Source organism: Meleagris gallopavo, chromosome 30 (genome assembly GCF_000146605.3).
Source record: "Meleagris gallopavo isolate NT-WF06-2002-E0010 breed Aviagen turkey brand Nicholas breeding stock chromosome 30, Turkey_5.1, whole genome shotgun sequence".
NCBI lineage: Eukaryota > Metazoa > Chordata > Aves > Galliformes > Phasianidae > Meleagris > Meleagris gallopavo.
The window spans coordinates 2,015,877-2,037,933 of record NC_015040.2 but is presented as its reverse complement, the minus strand read 5'-3'; the positions used below and the strand labels follow the sequence as shown (position 1 = coordinate 2,037,933).

Below are 22,057 nucleotides of genomic sequence, written 5' to 3'. Positions count from 1 at the left end.
AAATTTATTTAAAAAGGAGAAATGTTTGGAGTTTGCAAGGAGCTGAGATGAGAAAAAGGGGATGGGAGGTGACTGCGAGTCAGCGCCGCTCTCCGAAGGCTGGCGGTGAGGGGGGTTTAATGGCTGCACCCATCAGCTCCCACCAGGTCCAACCTGCTCTGGATGGGCAGATCCCAGCACTGTCAGGTAAGGGCATCCTGGCTGCTTCAGGGTTTTGGGGTGATGTGAGATCTTCAGGTGCTGCAGCTCTGAATTTCAGTCCCCAGTGCTGCTGGGATGGAGCGGGGTAGTTCTTGTGTTTTTGCTGGTTTTGGGGGGTTTGGGGTGGCCATGTCGGTGCACTGTTGGGACGGGGATCTGGGTGGAGGTTGAGCAGCACAACCCCGTTCCCCATTGCAGACTGGGCTCTGTGCACATCACTGGTGGAGGCAGAGCAGTGGGGCTCTGTGTGGAGTCCTCTCCCTGTGGGTTTCCCCGTCCTTCACTCACAGCCACCCACCAGAGTCTCAGCCCCAGTGCAAGGACAAGATGGAGACCCAGCCACCAAGAGGGAGGCTTAAACCCCGCATGCCACCTGCTGCTGGGGCTGCAAGGGGCGAGAATATCCCCATGACCCCATTGTCACCACTGGGGACAGCCCATCCATGAACCTCCTTCGCCTTTCTCCTGCTCAGCCCACACCCCGTGCCTCAGTTTCCCCACTGCAGTCCCATCCGGACCACTGCTGGGGGCAGAGAGGATGGGCTGGAGCCCAGCAGGGGGCTGCTGGCCAACCTGAGTCGTGGGGACAGGGGTGGGAGAGGTGGCCCCGGGCAAAGGCAGTGTAATAAGGATATTTGTTTTGCCTGTTTTGCAGAGTTTCAATGTTCTGACTTGCTCTAAGATGAAGGTATGGAAGTTTGCAGCCATTGCATCGATGCTCCTCAGTTCCATGTTATCCATTTTAGTTTGTAGAGACATGTTCAACGGAAGCCGGACATACAGCCCCTTGCCTTCCTCGCTGGCCTCACGGGCATCCTCCTCCTCCTCTTCCTCTTCCTCGCTGCCGGTGGCTCCGCGGAGACCCCCCCGGGCCCTGCCACGCCACAGCTCTCTGCTCTCCCAGTGTAAGCACCCACAGCCCCACAACACCAACGGGGGCTGCTTTTGTCTCAGCCCCCACCTCATCCCTCCCTTCCTCCTGCACTGTGGGTTGGGGGCGTTTAGCAAAGCACGGGGTCGGGAGCATCCCAGGAAAACCACGCATGGAAAAGGCAGCAAACCTTCACGCTCATCTTCATGCTAAGAGCTGCTTTTTTTTTTTCTTTTTTTCTCTTTTCTTTTTCTCCAAAGGGTCCTTTTTTGTTGTTGTTAATTGCCATGCTATTTTTAAAAACGCAAAATGTCAAACAGGAGCTGAGAGTGAAGGGAAGCAGCTCCATCCTGCAGCAACTTCCCCTGGAGCGCCGCTCGCCCCTTTGCCTTCACAGCTGCTGGAAATCCCAGGCGTGTTTGCTTTTATTCCAAACCAGAGGAACTTCTTCTTGGTTTGAAATTTGGAAATCAAAGACAAGTTGTCAAATTATGCTTTCCTCTGTGCTTCCCCCAGCGCTGGGTTGGACAAACCTTGGGCTCAGGGTTAGGACATGGGGATAAGGATGCTGCCAGCTGCGGTTGGACTGTGTGTGTGTGCAGCACGCATTGCAGTTCTGGTGAGCAGCCCTTCCACCAAGCAATGGGCAAACATCCCAAATACTAAATTTGCTGGAGTTTCTCACCACTCCATGGTGGCTTTTCTGTAGTATCATCATCAGGAGGAAATGATTTAGGATCTGGAAAATTTTTTGCACATTGGCAAGTTGGGGCCATGCCACCATGGAATGTTGGTTCCCGTGTGCTGCTTGGTGCCCCCGTGTCCCCACTGCTGTGTGCACCCCACATCACGCTGCCCAATCCCCACCCGCAGCACTGCTGCCATCGGCCAGCTGGAAACCATGAGCACAGCAGATATTCATTATGCTTTCTTTTCCCCTGCACTTCTAAGCATGCACTTGTTGTGCAAGGAAGGGTTTGGCTTTGGGCAGGGATGAAAACAGAAAGGAGGAGGAGGGAAGAAAGGAAGGTGGGGTTATTTGTGGGGTCTTCATTTTTGCACAGTGGGGAACCCATCGTGGGGTCTCAGCCCCACGCATAGAGTCACAGGATGGGTTGGGTTGGACGGGGCCTCAAGGATTATAGAGCCATAGAATGAGCTGATTGGAAGGAGACTTAAAGATCACAGAGCCATGGAATGGTTGAGTTGGAGTGTTGGGTCGGACCTGAAGGATCATCCAGTTGTACCCCTCTGCTCTGGGTGCTCCTCACCGGCTCAGGCTGCCCAGTGCCCATCCATGGCTTCGGGCACCTCCAGAGATGGGGCACCCACAGCTCTGGGCAGCAGTGCTGGGACCTCACTACCCTCTGGATAAAAGATTTCTTCCTCAAATCTAACCTAAATCATCTCCCCTCTTTTCATTTAATGCTATTTCCCCTCATCCTACCACCACCTACCCATGCACGCCGGGGGTCTGTCCCCACTCACCCCACACCTTCTGTGATTCTGTGCACCTCTGATTCCCGGCCGCGGTTGGCTCTGTGGCACTGAACGCTGCCCTTTCCTCCCCTTCTCTTGCAGACAGCAGCCTGCTGGAGAGCTACACGGAAGGGGAGATCCGGCAGCTCATCTCGGCGCTGGTGGAACGCTACAGCCAGGCAATGAACTCGGGCGGCCACGAGCTGCCCCTCTTCCCCAAAACGGGCAACCGCATGAAGCGGGCACGCGCCCGCCACAAACCCTGCGCCCTGAAGGAGCTGGAGGTGAGCGTCAGCGAGTTGGGCCTGGGCTACGAGTCGGATGAGACCGTGTTGTTCCGCTACTGCAGCGGCACCTGCGACTCAGCCGTCAGGAACTACGACCTCTCGCTGAAGAGCGTGCGCAGCCGGAAGAAGATCAGGAAGGAGAAGGTGCGCGCGCGGCCCTGCTGCAGGCCGCTCTCCTATGATGATGATGTCTCCTTCTTGGATGCCTACAACCGTTACTACACCGTCAATGAGCTGTCGGCCAAAGAGTGCGGCTGTGTGTGAAGGGCCGGGTTGGGGGGTGGCCCAATGGGGGCGAAGGCTACGGTGGGGATGGGGATGGACCCCGCACCGCTGCCCGCCCCATGGAACTCCCGTGTCCAGTTGGAGGAAGAGAGACGACCCGTGGACCTACCGTGTCCATTGGGAAGAGGAAAGATGCCCCGTGGACCTTCCGTGTCCATTGGGAGGAGGAGAAATGCCCCACAGACCCCCCATGTCCGCTGAGACCCTCCACGTCCGTGTGGGAGGAAGAGAGATGCCCCACAGATCATCCATGTCCATTGGGAGGAGGAGAGATGCCCCATGGACCCTCCATGTCCGGTGGGAGGAGGAGTGATGCTCCATGGACCCTGCATGTCCACTGGGACCCTCTTTGTCCATGGAGGAGAAGAAGAGTTCCCCCTTGGACCCTCTATGTCCATGGGGGAGGAGGAGAGATGCCCCGTGGACCCCTACATGTCCAGTGGGAGGAGGAGAGACTGCGACGCTCGCGTGGCCCCGAGCGCTGCTCCCTGCCCACATGTGTACACTGTGACCATGGGGCTGCACAGGAAGGTGTAAGTCTGAGTGTTGTCCCACTTAGGGGGTTCCCATCAGCCGACCCTCCGGTTGGGTGTGCGACACAGGCGCTGGGCTCGGGGTGTGACACACACACTCAGGGTGTGCTGCACGTGGGGCGTTGTGCACAGATGTTGTCCGTGTCGTTGTGCACTGGGTTGCGCACCGGCTGTTGTCACACAGATGTGTCACCCGATGAGGGGTTGTGAGCTGCACGTAGAGGTGACAGGGATGTGTGTGCAGGGTCTAACGTGTGCAGTGTGTCCGTAGGGTGCCTGGTGTTATGGCGTGTTGTGGGCATAGGGGGTGTTGGATGGCTATAGGTGCCCCAGGTGGGGCTGACATCCCCTGTTGTCACTGTGTCCGCGTTGGGGTCCTCGTGCTGTGCCCCAAAGCCCCACATTGGGTGCAGAGCTGCATGCACACCATAGAAAAGCTCCATCTCCATTCCCCACACCTCATCCCCTTACTCCCTGCAGCTGCTGCTTTGTAGGATAATCTGCAGTAACTGGATTAAGCCCACGGCCCCTCCGCCTGCAGCCGGGCTGGAGACGTGCCACTGCCATGGAGGTGACACAGAGCCACGGGGCCACCAGCATGGCTGGGCTGCGGCAGCTGAGGATCCCCCAAAGCCGGCCCAGCTCTGTCCTAAGGGTGTATGGGATTCCCAATGGGGCAGCACAGCTCGGAGCGCATGCAGGACAGGGCTCAGGCCTGGGCTTTGGCTCCGCTTCGCATTTACAGCAGTGTCACTCTTGTTTACTCTGCGGAGAAATAAATGAGACCGCAGACTTTTGCATTCTCCGGGCAGGCTAAATTTGTTGCCTGGGATTGATGGGTTTTCTTCCCTTGGCCCTCTTCCCAGAAAAAGCAAATCATAAACAGAAGGAGAATATTGGTGTCGTGTCCTGGGCATGGAGGGAGAACGCTCTGATGGCAGCGCTCCACTGGGGGACCTCTGTGCCATATTGGGACCACGGCCACTGGGGACACGGGCAGGATTTTGGGGTGGTGGTGGCAAAGATGACCCCAAAAGAAGCAGCTGCAGGAGAATCTGTGCTTGTGACCCACGCTGTGCCCACTGCTTGCTCCCACCCTTAAATAAAGCAACACAACGCACCCAAATCTAATAATAATCACTGTGCTCTGAAGAGCTTGGGCACGTTCCAGTTCTCACTACTATAAAACTAAAATTAGTTGTGTTGCAGAAGCCTCCAGTTAAACAAGCAAAAAAAAAATTAAAAAAATAATAAAAAAAACAACCAACAAACAAAAACCAACAAACACACAACCAAAACCCAAAGGCACAGGAAGGTGCTCAGAGCAGTGCAGCAGGGTCAGCACTGAGCTCCCTGTGTCACCGGGAGCGCAGAGGTGATGCTGAGGTTTTGCAGCTGTTGTGTTGCTCCTGGTGTTGGGTTTTGGAGATGTGTTGGAGATACCCATTGGTTTCGGGGCTTGCAGGGCTGAGGTCAGCAGCAGCTTTGCACCCTCGTGCTGCTGAACCCACCCTGGTGCACTTTGCAACCCCAAAAGCACCCCGAAGCATTGGGAAACCCCCAATGCGAAGCGTGTTGCAAAGCAACGCGGATAGCCGCAACGCCTCTTCCTTTTTCCCCCCCCCCTTCCCTTTTTCACCCCACGCAGAGGTGCGGGGGAAGTGGCTGACGTTGGCGGCGTGTGATGGTTCGGGGAGTGCATCTGGGCTGCAGCTGCACCGTGCAGCCACACAACACCCGGGGGACGAGCAGGGCCGACGCGGCCATCACCCAACCGTGGCTTTTGCTTGCGTGTCGCTTCCGTGCGTGTCACTCAGGGTTGTCCTCTTGTGGACACGTGTGTCCTCCAGCTCCAGGAGCATCGCCCTGTCCCGCACTGTCTGCAAAAGGAAATGTGGTTCCAATAGAACCGCCGCTCTTTCCCTTAATGCTTTCCATTTCTACAGCCCTCTCCGCTGTAATAGGAGCTGGAGCTGTCTGGAAGAATGTCTACAATGCAGAAAAGGCAAAAGGATGGAAAATTCCCTGCTCAAAGCTACGGCGCGATCTCATCTGGCTCTCTTCCTCATCACCCCATGCGTTACTGATTGCTAATAACGGTGTGCAACATCTGTCGGGTGGTGTTTTTGGGGATTTTGGGGGCATCTTCAGCCCTGCAGCTTGCCCATCACCCAAGGCAGGAGACGAGGGCTGGAGACGACAACGAGATGTTTAGAACTATTCCAGTGGTTGTGACAGCACAAAATATGAGTGTTATGTTATCCCGACTCTCTGATAATGAGTTATGGGACGTTTCATTGTGTTTTACTATACACATCCCCATATGCAGTGTTTGGGTAACTCTGGCTCTGGCTCTGGTTCGGCTCCGCCTGTCACTTGCATCAGTCGGGATCCCATTTGCCAACATGGGTGCACTCCCGATTTGGTATCGGTGAGGGGGAATGGGCCTAACATCATTGTTTCCACTCGGTGAAAGCACTGGCAAATGTTGCGTCCTTTATTTAAACAGGTCCAGAAATGTGCTGGGAAGAAATCATTTCTCCCAGTTTATCAAGACAAATGGTTTTACGGCGGTATTCGAGACCTCAGCCACCATCTCTTCATAAATAGGGCTACCACATGGTTTTGTTCTTGGCTAAACAAAGGCAGAACCTCCAAGTTGAGACCCAAGAGGAAGAAAAGAAGGGGAAAAAAAGGAAAAAAAGGAGAGATTTGGCAGCCATGGGCAGGAGAAGGGTGAGCGCGGGAGGAGGCAGCCCCATCCCCACACCCCCATGTCCCCCAACACCCCCATATCCCCACATCCCCATGTCCCCAACATCCCCATATCCCCACTTCCCCATGTCCCCACATCCCCATGTCCCCACATCCCCACGTCCCCACGTCCCCACATCACTACTCAACGCCATCGGTGCAACCCCATTTCCCTTCTGGTATTGTCGGCTCTGTCCGACCATCTGCAGAAGTTGATGCAATGCATCTATATTTTAGATACTCCCTATTTATTCGAAGTAACTTATGTTATTTATTTAGATACCATAGTGTGCCATCTATGTAACGCGTTCTTTCTCTCTCTCTTTTTTTTTTAAGATTTTATTTATTGATCCAAATGGTGCCAAGTGCAGTTTACATTTATTACATTTTTACCATTTATTCTAAACGTTGGGAGGGGGAAAAAAAAAATGCAGTATGATATTATTTTTTTTAAACAAACATAAACTCGGGTGTGATGCTGTTACATACTCACGATAAAGTGAAAATAAAAGGAGAACTATATTGATTTCTCTGTGGTTGTGTCGATTTCTGTGTGGTTTTCATCTTACTGCTGCCTCCGAGCGAGCCATTGTGGTGTGGCATTACGTCCCCAATGTGGGATGGGGATGAGCATGGGAAATGTGGGTTTTCTCTTGGAAGAGCAGAGAGGGTCCATGCGGCTCTCTGCAGGCTAAGGGCGGATGGAGCTTGACTTTATTTTCCCATCTCCTGCAGAAACCTCCATGTACATCCGCCAACAGCCCCTGTTTGTGTCATTCCATCATCACAAAGATATACTGATGCGAAATCACTGATTTAAAACAATACCAGGGCTGGGTTGTTGCCTGTATGAGTCTGTACTGGTTTGGCCACAGAAATAATTGTCCTCATCCCCTCCCCGTGAAGGCTCTCTCACTTGGGTTGGCTCAAAGCTGAAGTGCCCCATAGGGATGCAGCATTTCTGGCAAAATCACATCCAAAAAAAATATGTTTTTAAAGGAAAGAAGGGGAGAAAAGAGAATGCGAGGTTTTGATAAGGTCAGCCAGAAACGTGTTTCATTTGCTCATCCGGAAGCAGCGCTGAGGTTAGAAAAGTTTTATAGGGAAAACAACTCGCAGTCAGCAGCAGCGTTGGCTGTGGTTTTCTTGCTCCTCGTATTAAGACGATGATGATGGTGCTTAATATTTTGCTTTGGGGGGAATGTTGCAATTTGGAATCCCAGCCAAGTTCAGCCCTCAACCACTCATCCAAGCAGCACTTGTTCGTTCCATCTTTACCACCCATCGGCCCCAGGTGTCTGCCTCTTTCTGTGGGCAGAAGGGAAGAGATGAAAACGCCGTCGAACCCAAAAAGGTTTATAGTGGTTTTTCAGGAATGGAAAAAAAGGTCTGTTTATCTTCCCCCGTCGTGCCACCCAGAGATCTGACATCTCGTGGCCGACTCAACCACTCGCCCCTGAAGCTCTGCTCTGTAAATATTTTACGAAGCATCTTTTGAGGCTCATAAATCTCTGCGTGTGCAGGGCTGTGGGGGTGTGTGTGCTCCAAAAGCTGCGATCTCGCTGCCGGCCTGCCCGAAAAAAATAGAAGAGAAAGGCAAAAAAAGAAAAAAGAAAAACAAAAAAAAGACAAAGTGAGGTTTTAATCATCAAATTGGAGAGGGCTGCTTGGAAACTATGACTCGTCCAGAAAGAAAATAATGTTTGCAGGCGACAGCCTACAGACAGGTCATGCTCCTGGGCTGGGCTGAAGGGATTTTGAGTGCCATTTCTTGGGGTTGAGGTGTGTGTTGCTTGCTTGGATGTGGGGGATGTTCACTGGCTGGTGCCAGCTGTAAAGCCCCGACATTTGGCATTCATGTTTTTAAGTAGAAAAGGAAACAGCTGAGAAATGGGATGGGTGTCTGCCCATAGGCTCAGGAAAGCTGGAAAGCAGAGTTTTGGGGTTTGTTCAGGTTCCTTCATGCACTCAGGACAAACCTGGCAGGGATGAAGCTGTTGAGCTCGGAGGGCTCCATCTCCCGTGTTTTCAGGGTTTTGGTTTGTCTCAGCCATTTCTCTTCCCATCCCCACCTGCGGTGCTGCACTACATGGGGATTTGTGTTTCTCTCACGCTCTGCCTTTCCTCTCCACTGCTGGTAGCCCTACAGAACAGAGGTTCCGTGGGTAGGAAGCTCAGTGGGGCCATGGAGATATTTTCTAGGATGCTGGAAATACTTGGAGTCAGGGGACACTGCACTTCTCCAGGCCATGAGGGGCAGGGATGTCCCAGTGGAGGGACAGAACCCCACGCCATGCCATGCCAGCTGGCACCGAGGAAGGCTGACCACCTCCTGCCATAGATTGCAACTGTCTGCTTAGACCCTGCTCCAAAAACTCGACTTTTTTACATTATTCTTTCCCCAGTTTCCCGTGAGGATCAACCTCTTGCTCTCCTTTTGGGGAAGCAAACCTCTCCCCTTTGTTTTTCAGACCATCTCTGCCCAAAAGCATCAGCTGAGAACATTTCAGCCTGGCTCCTATCACCCTTGGGTGAAAGCAGGGGAGGTTTGGGTATTTTCACATCACCTCTGTGAGGGACTGAAGGAGCCCCTCACACTGACGAATGGCATTTTCCCAAGTGGGTGCAGATGGGAAAAACCAGCCCCAGGCCCTGCGGCGCAGCCATCCAGATGTTTCCTTCGATTAAGTCGCCCCTTCCAGAGTTTCTCAACTGTGGTGTCAGCTTTCTCATCCCATAAGGAATTCAGCCTGTGTGTGCCTACATGGCACTGAGAAGGGGAAGTTCGGTGCTGGATTTTGTCCTGGCATTCCCATGTCCCTGCCAGCCCTTCCTTGGCAGGAAGAGACTGCTCACCTGTGCAATATTACTTCTCTCTAATCACATCTATCCCAGCTCAGTCAACAGTGTTAACATCTTACATTTCTCCAGCTGCTCAGGACCTGAAGGACTTAGAGATGGGAAGAACACCAGGTCAGTGCATCCAGGAGCTAAAGGAAAGGTGTGTGTCTGCAGGCAGGCAAGGCAGGGGCAGAAGCACGGACAAATATTTGGCAATAAAGATGGTTGCTTCACAGATATTTTGCTCTTCTTTGAAGCAGTCAGCAAGTACACGGCCAAGGAAGATGTGGCATGTTTCTCTGTGTGAATTTCTTTGCTAAGATCCAGCAAAGGCTCTTCAAGAAATGAAGAGTGTTGGTGAGGCCCCATCTTAGACGGGTACCATCAGAAGGATGGGAAATAGAGGAGGGATAAAAGTTCAGATTTCAGAGTGGAGGATTTATTCTTAGGCTTGTGATGGTCAGTAAATTCAACCAATCTGCAAAGCAGAGAGAAAAAAAACAGGCGACAAAGGTTGTGAAAGAACAGACTGACAATGCTAAAGACAAGGTTTTGCTGGTGGGTCATCAGCCACAGAATGACTGTGCAAGGAAATGAAGAGGGAATTCTTTGGAAATCTTTACTAAACGGTGCTGATGGAGAAAACAATGTGTCTCTATATGCATCGCTGGACTTGGAGCTGACTTTCCTCGTGGAAACATCCTGGGGCTACAACAGACCTTTGGAAACCTCCGCTCAGGGCTCAGCAGCAGCCAGGAAGACAAGCTGGACGTCCGGAGGTGGCAGCAGGGAGCCTGGGCTGTGTCCCTTATCTCCATGCAATGGGTCTCCCCAGTCGGAAAGTAAACTTTCCAGTAGCGTGACCTGGACAGCAGCAGGAAGTTCAATAAAGGTCAAACACAAAAAAGTGTTTGTAATGCATGGCCTGGAGCGCGGCCATCAGCTGATGGCAGAAGTTGGGATGTTTGGGCACACAGGAGGAGGCAGCCCATCACACAGCCGTGCTCAGCATTTCCTTGCCATCGGGTGCTGCTCGTGTGAAAACTTCACGGCGCGTTCAGGGCCCATCAGTGTCACTCCACTCCTTACCCACACCAGTGTGCCCCTGTCAGATCCTTCCCCAGACTCACGCTGTCTCGCTAAGCTCTCCAAAAGACAGACTTGTAAAATAAAGACTGCAGCCTCCTGCCTGCTTAGCATCCTGATGCAGCACCCCAAAGGCAGAGCCTGAGGCAAAGAGAGGTCAGGAGGGAGGAGCACAGCCGCTCCTCCTGCATCAGCAGCAGCTGCACAGCATGGCCGCCCCTTCCAGCTGTAGCCTTGCACAGTACAAAATCCTTGAAACAGATTTATGACTGTATAAATTGCTTCTCCACCTTCCCCTCTCTACCCCTTGCTTCTGCCTTTCAGTCAGTGGAGTCCATCCAGAACTGTTTTCAGAGACTGGAAGGTTAAAAAAAAAAAAAAAAGAGCATTTTGCTCTGAGCTTCTCCAAAGACTGAGCGGCACCAGCGCAACATGTGGTTCAGATATACCGAATGCATTGGCAAAATACAATGTCCTACTCTACCTGGCAGTCTACTCTCTAGTAAGACAAAGGCACACCCAACACCAAAACGCTTCCTCATCACTGCTTTTCAAAGCTCCTCTCGTCCTTCCGGCTCTATCACGTCCAAGCAGCCTTCAAAACTGCAACCATCCAGTGAGGACAAAAAGATCACGACGCAGCAGAGAGCTGGGCAAACAGCTGTTATACAAACCACTTGGACAGATTGGGCACAACGTGGTAGCTGGCCTCTGTCCTCTGCAGGAAGTGACAGGCTCTGCAGACTTGCATGGCCCAGCCGATCCCCAGCACAGGTTTCAGCCACTTGCGCCACTGGAAGTAGCGCTGGTACCTCTCGGTGTCCCTGCTCAGTTCCTGCAGGTACTGAGCCAGTTCACCGGCGCTGGCAAAGTCATCGACGTGGATGAAGGAGTCAGGGGGCAAGAAGTGCTCGTAGTTTTCTCGAGGCGGCCCCAGAACAACGGGGATGGTGCCGGAGGACAGGGCATTCCTCCAGAGCTTCTCAGTGATGTAGTCTTCGTGCTGTGAGTTCTCGAAAGCCAAGTAGAAGTTGTACTGGGACACAGTTTGGTGGAGCATGTCCATGGACAGGGGCAAGTGATGCCGTCCGTACACATCCACGGGGATGTGTTTCTTCAGCTCCTCGTAGTACTTCACCCGGTGGGAGCCTGGTCTCCAGTTGCTGACCACCCAGGCCACCATCTTGGTCTTGGGTGGGATGCTGAAGGGCTGGGGCTGGCTGAGCAGCTGCAGCTCCCCATAGGGGGTGAAGATGTCCGAGTCTCTCCGGTACGACATAGTCAGGTTGAAGAGGTGGTTCATGGCACCTAAGTTTGGAGAGTGACTCGGGGACTCCATGTTGAACCAGATCCAGCGCTGGGATGGGAGCCTGGGGAGCCGGGCCAGCCTCTCTCCGTCCCCATACACATCCCTGTGATGCATAATCACAGCATCTGCCTTTTGGGACCAGCTGCGGTTGGTGGTGAAGTGGCAGTCCGGGGTGTCAAAGAGCTCCGAGCAGTTGCTAAAAGTGAAGCGGTGTCCGAAGGGCCACGTCCACAGCAGGATGGTCAGCCTGCGCTCACTCTTCGGCGGCGCGCAGGTACTTCCAGTTTGGGATCTTTCTGTGGGAAGATAGGAATTGTAATCCTCTGGCTCGTTAGTCCTGAACTGACGAAGAGAAGCGAAGAGGCAGAAGCTGAAGATGAAGCTGAAGAGGAGGAAGGTGAGGAGTTTCTTCCAAGAGATCTTCTTCCCTTCCCAGAGCTCCGTGAATGGATCTGCAAACACCACAGGCAGAGCACTGAGCGGTGGCTGCGTGCCGATGCCAGCAGGGCCGTGGCTCTGTGTGCACAGCACGGCAGAGAGGTGTGCGGGAGGGCAGGGGGGCCGGGCACAGCATTGAGGCACATTCACCTCCAGCTTCCTCCTGTCAGACAGAACGGCTGCTGCGGGAGCACCGCGCACAGCATGCTCACACCCACGCACGCCCACGGAGCACAGCCGCCCCTCCATGGTGCCCAGCCTTTCCTCCATCCCCACCCACAACTGGTTCTCATCAGCCACCCCTCATTTCACAGAGGAATGCCATGAGCGGGCCGTGCCCGGCTGCTCAGCCCCACGCCACAGCGCTGCCCAACGCTGAGGGACACAGCCCTGAGGTGCTGCCCCGCCCACCAGGCACATGTCCTCCACAAGCCCCGCCCCTTTCTGGTCACAACACGTGGTGATTGGCTGGTGGGAAAAGCCACGCCTCCTTTCCCTCTGAGCAGGAAGGCGTTCCCCCCCACACACAAGACGGTGGCAGCCATCTTGATTTTGACGCCATCTTAGGACCAGGTGCTGCTGTTTGGTGGCTGTCATTTAGTTGGATGTCACATCAGGAAAAATACATTAAATTCATACAAGATGTGGGAGTGCACAGAGGAATGTACAAATATCCATTTACTATAGATACACATAAATATTCATCTACAAATGCTTGCACATCCCAATTCTGGCCAACAACAGCCAGACCTGCAAGTTAAGACCTTAAAGCAACCTGCAGTTAAGGTTCTCGTGGCCTCCATAACCCCATGCCAATAAGATTCTTGTTGCTGAGATACAAACTGCATTTAGCTTTCCCAATTAGCAGTCTTTAATATATATTTTTTTTTCTGTTTGGCTTGTCTGGAGGTCAAAGTCTCAGTATCAGCAGCCTCTATCAGAACACTGCCCTCCACCCTTTAAACAGCAGCATCCTGCTAGGTGCACCCTCTCTGTACCAGAGACACGATCTTTCAGCTCTGCAGCAGCCCCTCTCTGCTCTCATTGATCCCCATGCTCTTTTCTGCAGTTGCTGTGGTCTCTAAGATCATAGGGCTGCAGCCTGTGCCCCAAAACCAGGGTTCTGCCTCTTTTGCAGTTCTCAGGACAGTCTAACAGGATGGTCTTCACTGCATGCTTAGTTTTCTACCTCTTATTTGCAGGACAAGGGAGCACATACAGCACCAACCCACACCCCACAGTGCCTTACAGATAGCTGTAAGATTTCCAGCAACAGGATTTCTGGCAGAAGCTGGTGGGACTGGCACCAGTCACTTCTTGTCTATCAGTTATACTGAAAGGCACGATGTGAGAGCACAGAGGGAAAAAATACCTCCCTGCAAACAGAGGAGAAAACAGATATCCACAGACCTCCTCCCTGATGCACCCCAGTGCCCCTAAGAAAAAGAAAGAACCGTGGCAACTCACCTGTAGGCATGGTCCTGGTATGAAACTGCACAGTGCAGGGGAGAACTGAAGTGAAGGGCACAACCAGGAAAAGAGAACAAAGGAAAGCACAGACGTAGGGTGGGATCAGTGATGTGTTCCAGGCATCTTGAATGGCGTATGCCAAATGGCAGCCACCAGAACCCTCACCCGGTAATGAGGGCCATAAGGAAACAAGGACAGATTCCGCTGATAAATTTAAGAACAAAGGTTAAACAAAACAGCTCTTTTATTGACTACGATAGAAACACACCTCATTTTTGAAAACACCTTGATGCATGCAACAGCTTACTTCCTTTACCATTCTTGGCCCAAAGAATTTGCATGTGATGTGCTTTTTTCTCCACCTTGTGTCACACAGAAGGACATCTTTGTTTGAGAAGGGTGAGGCTAATTAGCAGGGAGTGGAGGTTGAGGCACCAGGTCTACAAGCCCCCTGGCACATAGCAGGGCTCATGGCACAGCTGCCTCCATCCCCGTGCCAGGATTCCTCTTCTAATTACCTTTCCGGGATCTCCATCATCATGGGACGGGTGACATCAGGGATCGCCTGGGTATTCAGAGTAGACAAGCACTTGATCAGGACTGTCCAGGGGATCCTTCCTGTACCCAGCACCGCAGACCTGGCTTTGGAGTGTCTCCAGCCCCAGTGAATAGGCATTGTACAACATGATCTGTGGACACACGGAGGCTATTTGTTTGCCACGGCCAGAGTGAATTGATCTCGCATTGAGCTTGGCTGTACTTGGCTGGGACGAACAAACCCACAGCCATTATGTGTTATTATAGGGCTTAATTATCGTTTCTTGCTGAGGGTATCCAAGCACTGCAGCCAAAAGCACAAATGAAACTCCTGCATGATGTCCCCAGATGTCGTTTTCTTCAAGGCTGTGGAGAAGAAAGATTTGAGCTTCCAATCACTGCAGGAAGCTCTGAGTCGAAGGATCCCGTAGCACCAGATGAGAGGCTTCAGGCAGGTAGAAAATTCAAGACTTTTGCGCCCCTGAAAACCAGGGCCACAAGGAACGTCAGCTGGGAGGGGTGGTTGATGTAAATTAAACAAATGAGCACATGCAGGGGAAGCACAGAAAACAAATAATGAAGCTGTGAATTGAGAATTGTTCTGAGTGGCACAGGTGACACGAGGTGACAGATCACTCACTCAGAAAGCAATGTGAGTTTTGACATGGTTTCAACAAAGAAGCCGTTCAGGTAACAGACTTGGCAGGAGCAAACATGAGGATTTATTGCTACATGATTAATAGGTTTAGCAATCCCAATATCTTAAGACAAAAAAAAAAGGCTGAGCTCTGGAGAAGCTTACTGGTTGCTGCCTTTGCTGACAAAGAAAGTGATTGCTGAGCTTCAAGGGCTGAGCATTCACCTCGGTGAGCAGAGGAAGATGTGAGGGCTGAACCCTTTGTGCCAATGCAGCAATATCCTCATTGCATACACAGCGTGCGAGGGCAAGCCCTTAGCCCAAGGCTACAGTGGAGACGTGAGCTCTTGGAGGTGTTTCTCTAACCAGACACCTTGTCCCAAGACAGGGACTCCAAGAGAACAGTGCGTGTGTCCCACAGCCCCACTGGCAATATGCATCTCCGAGAACCAAAGCATGTAAGACAAGGCATTTATTGGCCATATTAAAAATAACTGCGGAAAGGGTCTCTGTGCACTTCCAATTCCATTGGACAGCTTCTGCAGAACCTACCAGGGAACAACACTGCATTTCCTTGCTGCATTCTCCATGAGACAACCGTGAATTGTAAGAGCAGAGCAAAGCCAAAGCAGTTGGAGGAATGCTGAGCTCTGTCACGAAATCTCACCGGGAAGCTCAGCCTGGGGCACTGACAGCTGCAGTTCCTGGCCGCTCCCTGATCGTCTACTGCAGAGGGATGATCAAGGTTTTCCAGGAACGAAGGTGTTACAGGATATGAGAGAGGCAAATACCAGCTTGGTAGTCCCAAACACACAGCTGAGCCTCAGCAGGTAGGATAGATAGGTCCTGTTCAAACACGGTGACTTGGTGCTGTCCTCCAACACCCTCAGCCTTTTTGCTGAGCAGACGTAAAGAAGCATCACTAGATGCAATCACCTTGCTAGTTTATCATGTGAGTTTCCAATGTAAGGGAGGAGAATCAGGGAGGGACTTCATCCCAAAGGTAAAATAGGTCCTGTGACGCTGGTCAGGTTGTTTGTGCCTCACCACATAATCCTACGCTCTGGTTGGCATCCAGCAATGGGTTTCTGATCCTCTAGGTTAGACCAACCTCATGGCACAGCCTGGTAACAGCAGGTTGGACAGATGTGGCACTGGGAATGGATTCAGCTACACCTGATCCCGAGCACTTTCATGGCAGAGTCAGATGAGGTTGGCAGCACCAAATCCTGCACCCCTCAGCATCCTCCCTCCCTGGGTACACCAAACCACGTTACCACTATCTCCCCTCAGCCTGCCCCATGGTTTCCCTCTGTCTTTATTAGATCACCAGTTCTGTGCACTCCCTGGCACCACAACTCCTCCTGGAGCTCCTCCTGGTGTGGGCTGACTCCTTGAGCCATGCAGCCCCACTCCAGCCCCACAGAGAGTGGCAGAGAGCCCCGGTTAATCACAGCCATGAGCTGACATTCAACTTGGCCCACCCAGAGAATGGGAATCTGAATACGAAGCAAAAAGCTGAGTTCCCTCTGACAGTTCACACCACCTCCCCTGGTCCAGTAGCAGCCAAACATGTGGTGAGCTGCCCCCTCAACAGTGCTCAGCCAGACCATCCTTGCAATCATCAAGTGTCTTTCCCAGGTCAAGAGCCAAGATCCTACATTTCTCAGCATTTTGTAATCAGCAGTGATGGTGTCAGCGTAGAATTTCAGCGACTGCAAACGGTGACCCCTCAGAAATCCATTTTGGTGCAAGCAATCCAGACAGACCTGAATACTTAAGCAGAAAAGGAAGCTGGATCATAGAAACATCTCTCATGGGTGCAAGAGGACCAGCCTTATATGTACACACACGTGAATGCTGCTAAGGGGCAGCTTTCTGGTTTAGAAAATGTGTTTCTATATGGAACCATCCTATGCTGGGCTTGGAGAGAGGACTGGAAGCAGCCACACTCCTGGCTCTGGGAATTCTCTTAGCTCAGGGTGGTGACCTGGATGGGGAGCTCAGTTTTTTCCCCCTCTCGGACTTTTCCAGCCTATGCCTAGATGTCCCCTTTTGACATTAAGGATGATGACAGTGAGCTTTGTTAGGGCTTAGGGAGTTGCAGCAGCTTCCTCTGCCCCACTTCTCTCCAATCCATATCCAACACCCAGAACTGCTGGATGCAGAAGGTAACAAACTGCCAACCAACTGCTGCTCCCAATGAGTTTCATTATGTCTGAGCTTCTGTTCCCATTCCCAGCTCCACCTGGACTCCCAGCATCGTATGAGGGATACAGACTTGAAAAAAGGACATTAAGAAGTTATATCCACAGCTGCACAGCAGCCCAGGAGCAGAGGGTTCTTTTTGATGAGCATTTAATGAGTACAGTATCAGGGAAATTGAAACCCCGCTGCCTCATTCTCTACTTTTGGTTCTGGTTTGCCTTTTTTACCACATTTCCTAAGGAAATGCAGTGTGTGATAGAGCTGTGCTGTAGATATCCTGCCTGCCCAGCACCTGCATGCCTCCCAGTCCCCAGCATGTCACCACCTCTTCTCACATGAAAAGTCCTGCAGGAACCTCACCACTGCTGCATCCCTACTCCATCTTCATTTTCCTCTTTGCGACCTTTCCATACACCCGATGCAAAGACCTTCCAGGATCTTTTCCCATGGAGAGAAGATTTGCCCACCTCTGTGTTCAAAGCTACACTCAGTACCTGGGGAAGGCTCAGGGGAACCCACAAGACAATGATTATTCTGTAGGTTAAGGTGTCTTAAGACCCCAAAAGACCACTCCATCCTCCAGCTGGGTGCTGCTGTACAACATCACACACAGTGCACTGTGTGAGGAGGTATCAGGGTAGGTTTGGGAATTTCTGTGTGGCTTTCAAACCCAACAGGTGGGGAACTGAGCTCTTTATTTATTCCCTCTCTGCATTTTAAGAGGGAGTTTTTCATTCAGAGGGTGGTGAGGCACTGGAACAGGTTGCCCAAGGAGGCTGTGGATCCCCATCCCTGCAGGCATTGAAGGCCAGGCTGGATGTGGCTCTGGGCAGCCTGGGTTGACGACCTGCACACAGTGGGGGGTTGGAACTGGATGAGCATCGTGCTCCTTTGCAACCCAGGCCATTCTGTGATTCTCTGATTTTTTTCTGCACACAACATTCTCTCCCCACGACATCGAGGACACTGCTGTAACCCATCCCCAAGGGTGGATGGCAGCACGTCAGGGCATTTCCAAGGCAGCTCCAGCACTGCCCATAGCCCTGCCATCACCCTCAGCCCCCGCTTCAAAACAGGAGGCAGATAAGAGATTGCCTGCTAATGGCTTCCCATATAAATATTAGGACCTTCCCTCTCAAGCGGTTTACTCTGTGCGCTGACCCTCTGGACGAGGTCGTGGGGAATGGGGAGCTGTGGGAGGTCCCCAAGTTTTATAAATGAGAGGATCTCCTCGTGTAGGCACGTACCAAGAGGCACCCGGGAGCCAAACTCGCTGATTAATGGTACCAAGGAAGGCTGTTGCAGCACCGGAGCTGTGCTGAGGAGGGATTACTGAGAGATTTAGCAGTTCAGGTGGATTAGGGGTGATTTGTCATTTGTCTGCTGCGATTCTCTAGGGGAAAAGGGGAAAAAGAAAGAGCTGAAAATCATTTAGCATACGAGGAGGAGACAAAAACGAGGTTGTTCCCTTTGGTTTTGATGTAATGGAGGTGTGGATGTGGGTCCAGGTTCCTGGCATGGGGCTGATGGGTGGATGCATGGTTGGTCTGTGATTGGATGAAGTTCGGAGTGGTGCCAAGAGAACTCACCATCAGAACTCACCATCTCTTCCACTGCAGCACTTGCAGATCCTGTTGGCTCCCAAGCTGCTTCACCCCATGGCTCAGCGTTAGGATCTGAGGGGCTGCCGCCACAAGTCCCCATGCCCCACGTGTCTGATAGCTTCCCAAAATGAAGAAGAGGAGGATTGGGTTTCACCAGACACTGGACCCCTGCAAAGCATCCTTTGGAAGGGCCAAACTGCACTCCCATGTCAGCACATTGGCAGCGGAGCCCAGCTCTGCAGCTGCACACTTTCCTTGCCAGAAGAAAGCAGAGTTGGGCGACGACCCCCATTGGTTTTTTTTCCAAGAAAAGGCCAAGAGAGGGGCTGGGAGGAGAAAATGAAAGAGGCAAGTGACTGGAAATGTAACTAATCAAACTATAACGGAGACCATGCCAGCAGCACATCTCTGGTTTCAGAGGAAATCTCGATAAACAAGTAAAGGTGCAGCTGAAGTACCGCAGTCTCAGATTGCAAAGAGTAATCCGGGACACACGGCTCTATCATCTGACTCCTGCAGAGAGGAATACTCAGGGTGTGCTCAACTCGTCACCATGAGCTCACCCTGAGGATGGGGCAGACCTGGAGGAGGCAATGAGGCAGCAAACCCCCCTCCCCAGCTAATGAAAACCAGCACCCCATCCTGACCTTAGCAGCAAAGCACAGAGCTGACCCTGATGAGACAGGAGCCATTAGGGGGCTGGGGATGGGCAGACACGCTCCTGCACCAGGACAGGCCAGCTGCTACATCCAGATTTGGTTAAAATACCATTTTTCCTACAGGGTTGATAAGTTCAGGTCAAGTTCAAGTGAGCACCGCGGGCTGTGGACTCCCAAATTCTGCCCCAAACCAGCAGCAGGTTCAATTGGGAGATGCCCTGGGAAGGCTTTGGTGGAGCCCCACTTCCCAAAAACTCATTTTTGTAGCAGTTGGGAGAATCGTTTCTTACAAGATGCCTCTTTTTGGGCTGCGGTGAGTCGGGCTGCCCTGCTGTTTATTTTCACGTCCTGCTTTACTGTCCTCGAGTTTCTAAACAGAAGTTACTTCCTGTTCTCAAATGGAAAATGTTCCTCTTGCAAGTGGAAAATGCAAACATTTCCATTGTGGTCACACGGTGGTTTCTTTCCCCCTAAAATCTTCCTGTGTGGAGAAATCCATCTGCAATGACCCCTGGCTGCAGAATAGGGTTCAAAACCAACCTTTCTAATCACTGATTCCCAAAGCTGAAAATTAAGGTCCCTGCTCCCGAGCTGAGCACGTCTTTGCAGAGCCTGAGGAGCATCCTGCTCCTACTGCACATCTCAGCTTTGTGTTGGGGACAGGACAAAATCCAGGGCGTGTGCAAGAAGATCTCCCACGCAGGATGCTTCACCAGCATTTGGCCACTGCTGATTGAGGGGGAAGAACGGCCCAAGAGCAAACCTGTGGCTGTTTGGCCTTACAACCAGTCTGCAGGCAGTGCATTCGCCTACGGGCCGACCAAGCCACCCTGTTCTCCAGTATTTCAGCTGCCACCACCGATGTGACCCGAGGCTCCCAGCCCAAGTGGGGCCCTGCTCACCCCTTCCGTCTCCAGGGCCATGCCCAGACCTGAAGGCAGCGTGCAGCTCAGCTCAGCTGGTTCCCATCCTGCCTCCTCCCCGCAGCTGCCCCCAATGAGCTCCAGATGCAGGACTGGGTGTGCGAGGGCACGAGGCACTGAGCCGGAGGGGAAGAGCAGAGGCAGCTGAGACTGCTGCTGCTTTTATCTCCTTTGCTCTGTTTATAAAAAGAGAATTAGAGTATGGTTGCCAACAATTTACTCTGGCAAGGGCAGTCTTCCAGAAATACCATCGCAGTGAGTGGACGGGGTTCCCGGCAGCTCTCACTGCTGGTCCCAGAAGGGCTGCTGAGACCCAACGGTGGCCACTGATTGCTGGGGGGGCTGCCATACAACCCAGCTCGACCAAGGGACCAAATCACCTCAAGGTGCTGCAAGGACACCAAATCCTGCTCTGCTCCACCACCATGCCAAGAGGTTTCTCTCCAGGCACAGTGGGGCGGGCGGGTGGAAGGCTCAGCTGGCTCTGCCCTTGGGATATCCCAAAGGCTGTGGTAGCCCATAAGCCACATCCTGACCAGGATGCGCAGCCCTGCAATGATCTGGGCAGGGAAGGTGGATGTAAAACAAGCATGCTGTGTCGTCAAAGGCTGTTCCTCAAGAGCCTGCGCCACAGAACTCTAGAAGGCATCGCTGCGGTAGCTTTGGGCCGGAGAGGTTCAACACCTTGTATTTCAGAGCAAAATATCACCAGCTGGGTGCTCTGACCAAGGCAAGCAGGATGCCTTTGTTCAGGGAGCTCACCCACAGTGCTGATACACACAGACGTCGTGATTTTGGAGAGCTCTGCCGGTTTGGGGCACAGCTGGAGTCCGAAAGATGGACGGAGCTGAAGCCCCATTTCCCAACAAGATGCAGTTGGTGTGTTTCTCCTCTCGGTGCTGCGTAGGCCTGTTGATAGATAATTGGATTAAGAGCCAGCATCTGCTGAAGGTTATTTATTGCTTTTAAGAGGCGAGCTTTATTTGAAATTATTTTGGTCTTATTTTCGGTGTCTGCATTGGGTCTGAGTTCTGTAACATCCTGGATCCACCAGCATCCCCTCTGCGTGGTGTCAAACATTTGCCAGGCAAACTCAGCCCTCCTGCAGCGCCGGAGGTGGTCGGGGAACATCTGCAAGTGGGAGTTTTTACACCATAAAACCCCACCAAGGCAGCAGTGAAGGTTTAACCCCGTGCTGGTGAGCTCCCCCCATGGAGCTGTGACCCCTTCGTGGTGCTCCGCTATGCTGAGGACCCACCCTGGAGCCCAGCACTGCAGTTCTCTGCTCACACAGGCAGCGTTGGTCGTATGGGTGTTTATCTTCCCCAGTCTCCCCTGTGATCCCTGGGCAAACACGCTGTCCTGCAGCCAGGGGACATCGATGCATGCAGGCACCAGGCACCCCAACCAGTGGGAAAGACATGCAGCAGTGTTTTCTTCACTTTGATTCATTGAGGCTCTGCCAGAAAGATGCTCAGCATTTTGCAAGCCCCACAAGAGTCATCTGTCCGCAGATAGGATTCAGGACAGCTTCTTGCATGGACTGGCATAAAACCAAACTGGTTTAAGCGTAGCTGTTTGGAAAGGGATTAAGCAGTAATAAGCAGCTGTTTTGGAGAATAATAATGAGAGCACGGGATATGCACCATGCTCAGCTCATAGCTGTGGGCCCTAAAGCACAATGAGGGGAGCACAGCCGGAAAGGAAAACCTCCTCCAGGGCCAAAGAGGCTGATGAGGGGGAGATTGGTGGGTTGGGTTTGGTGTTTTGGTGTTGGGTTGGATTTTGTGCACCACAGGGGGGATTTCAGTGGGAGTATTTAGGAAAAGGGGGGGAAAGGAAGGGGAGGGGGACGGGAAGAGAAAAGGAAGAAGGAAGAAAAAAAGAAAAAGGAGAAAAAAAGGAAAAAGAAAAAGAAAGGAAAAGAAAGGAAAA

At 52.3% G+C, this 22,057-nt stretch overlaps 2 protein-coding genes across 3 annotated transcripts; one reads left to right on the top strand and one right to left on the bottom strand.

Annotated features, from left to right (window-relative positions):
• Positions 1-6: 6 nt before the first annotated feature.
• NRTN (neurturin) lies at positions 7-3,581 on the top strand. 2 transcript variants are annotated; one of them, XM_019610038.2, is made up of 3 exons: positions 7-186; positions 948-1,106; positions 2,654-3,581. In XM_019610038.2, exons 1-3 carry the CDS (start codon positions 48-50, stop codon positions 3,100-3,102), a joined length of 747 nt encoding a protein of 248 aa, XP_019465583.1. In that variant the 5' UTR covers positions 7-47; the 3' UTR covers positions 3,103-3,581. The 2 variants fall into 2 exon arrangements, with proteins under 2 accessions (XP_019465583.1, XP_010723186.1); XM_010724884.3 differs by having other exon boundaries at positions 857-1,106.
• Positions 3,582-6,814: 3,233 nt separating this feature from the next.
• Positions 6,815-13,736, bottom strand: FUT6 (fucosyltransferase 6). The gene is made up of 2 exons (XM_010724885.3): positions 13,552-13,736; positions 6,815-12,098 (listed from the first exon to the last, which is right to left on the bottom strand). The coding sequence occupies exons 1-2, from the start codon at positions 13,559-13,561 to the stop codon at positions 11,002-11,004; spliced, it is 1,107 nt and encodes a 368-aa protein (XP_010723187.1). The 5' UTR covers positions 13,562-13,736; the 3' UTR covers positions 6,815-11,001.
• Between the last annotated feature and the right edge of the window lie 8,321 nt (positions 13,737-22,057).

What these genes read in the sequence shown, in the direction of transcription:
- NRTN (XM_019610038.2), top strand. Translation starts at nt 48, where the DNA reads ATGAGAAAAAGGGGATGGGAGGTGACTGCGAGTCAGCGCCGCTCTCCG. An exon ending in GCAGATCCCAGCACTGTCAG is followed by an intron (nt 187 to 947) that starts GTAAGGGCATCC and finishes TATCCATTTTAG; the next exon opens with TTTGTAGAGACATGTTCAAC. An exon ending in CAGCTCTCTGCTCTCCCAGT is followed by an intron (nt 1,107 to 2,653) that starts GTAAGCACCCAC and finishes CTTCTCTTGCAG; the next exon opens with ACAGCAGCCTGCTGGAGAGC.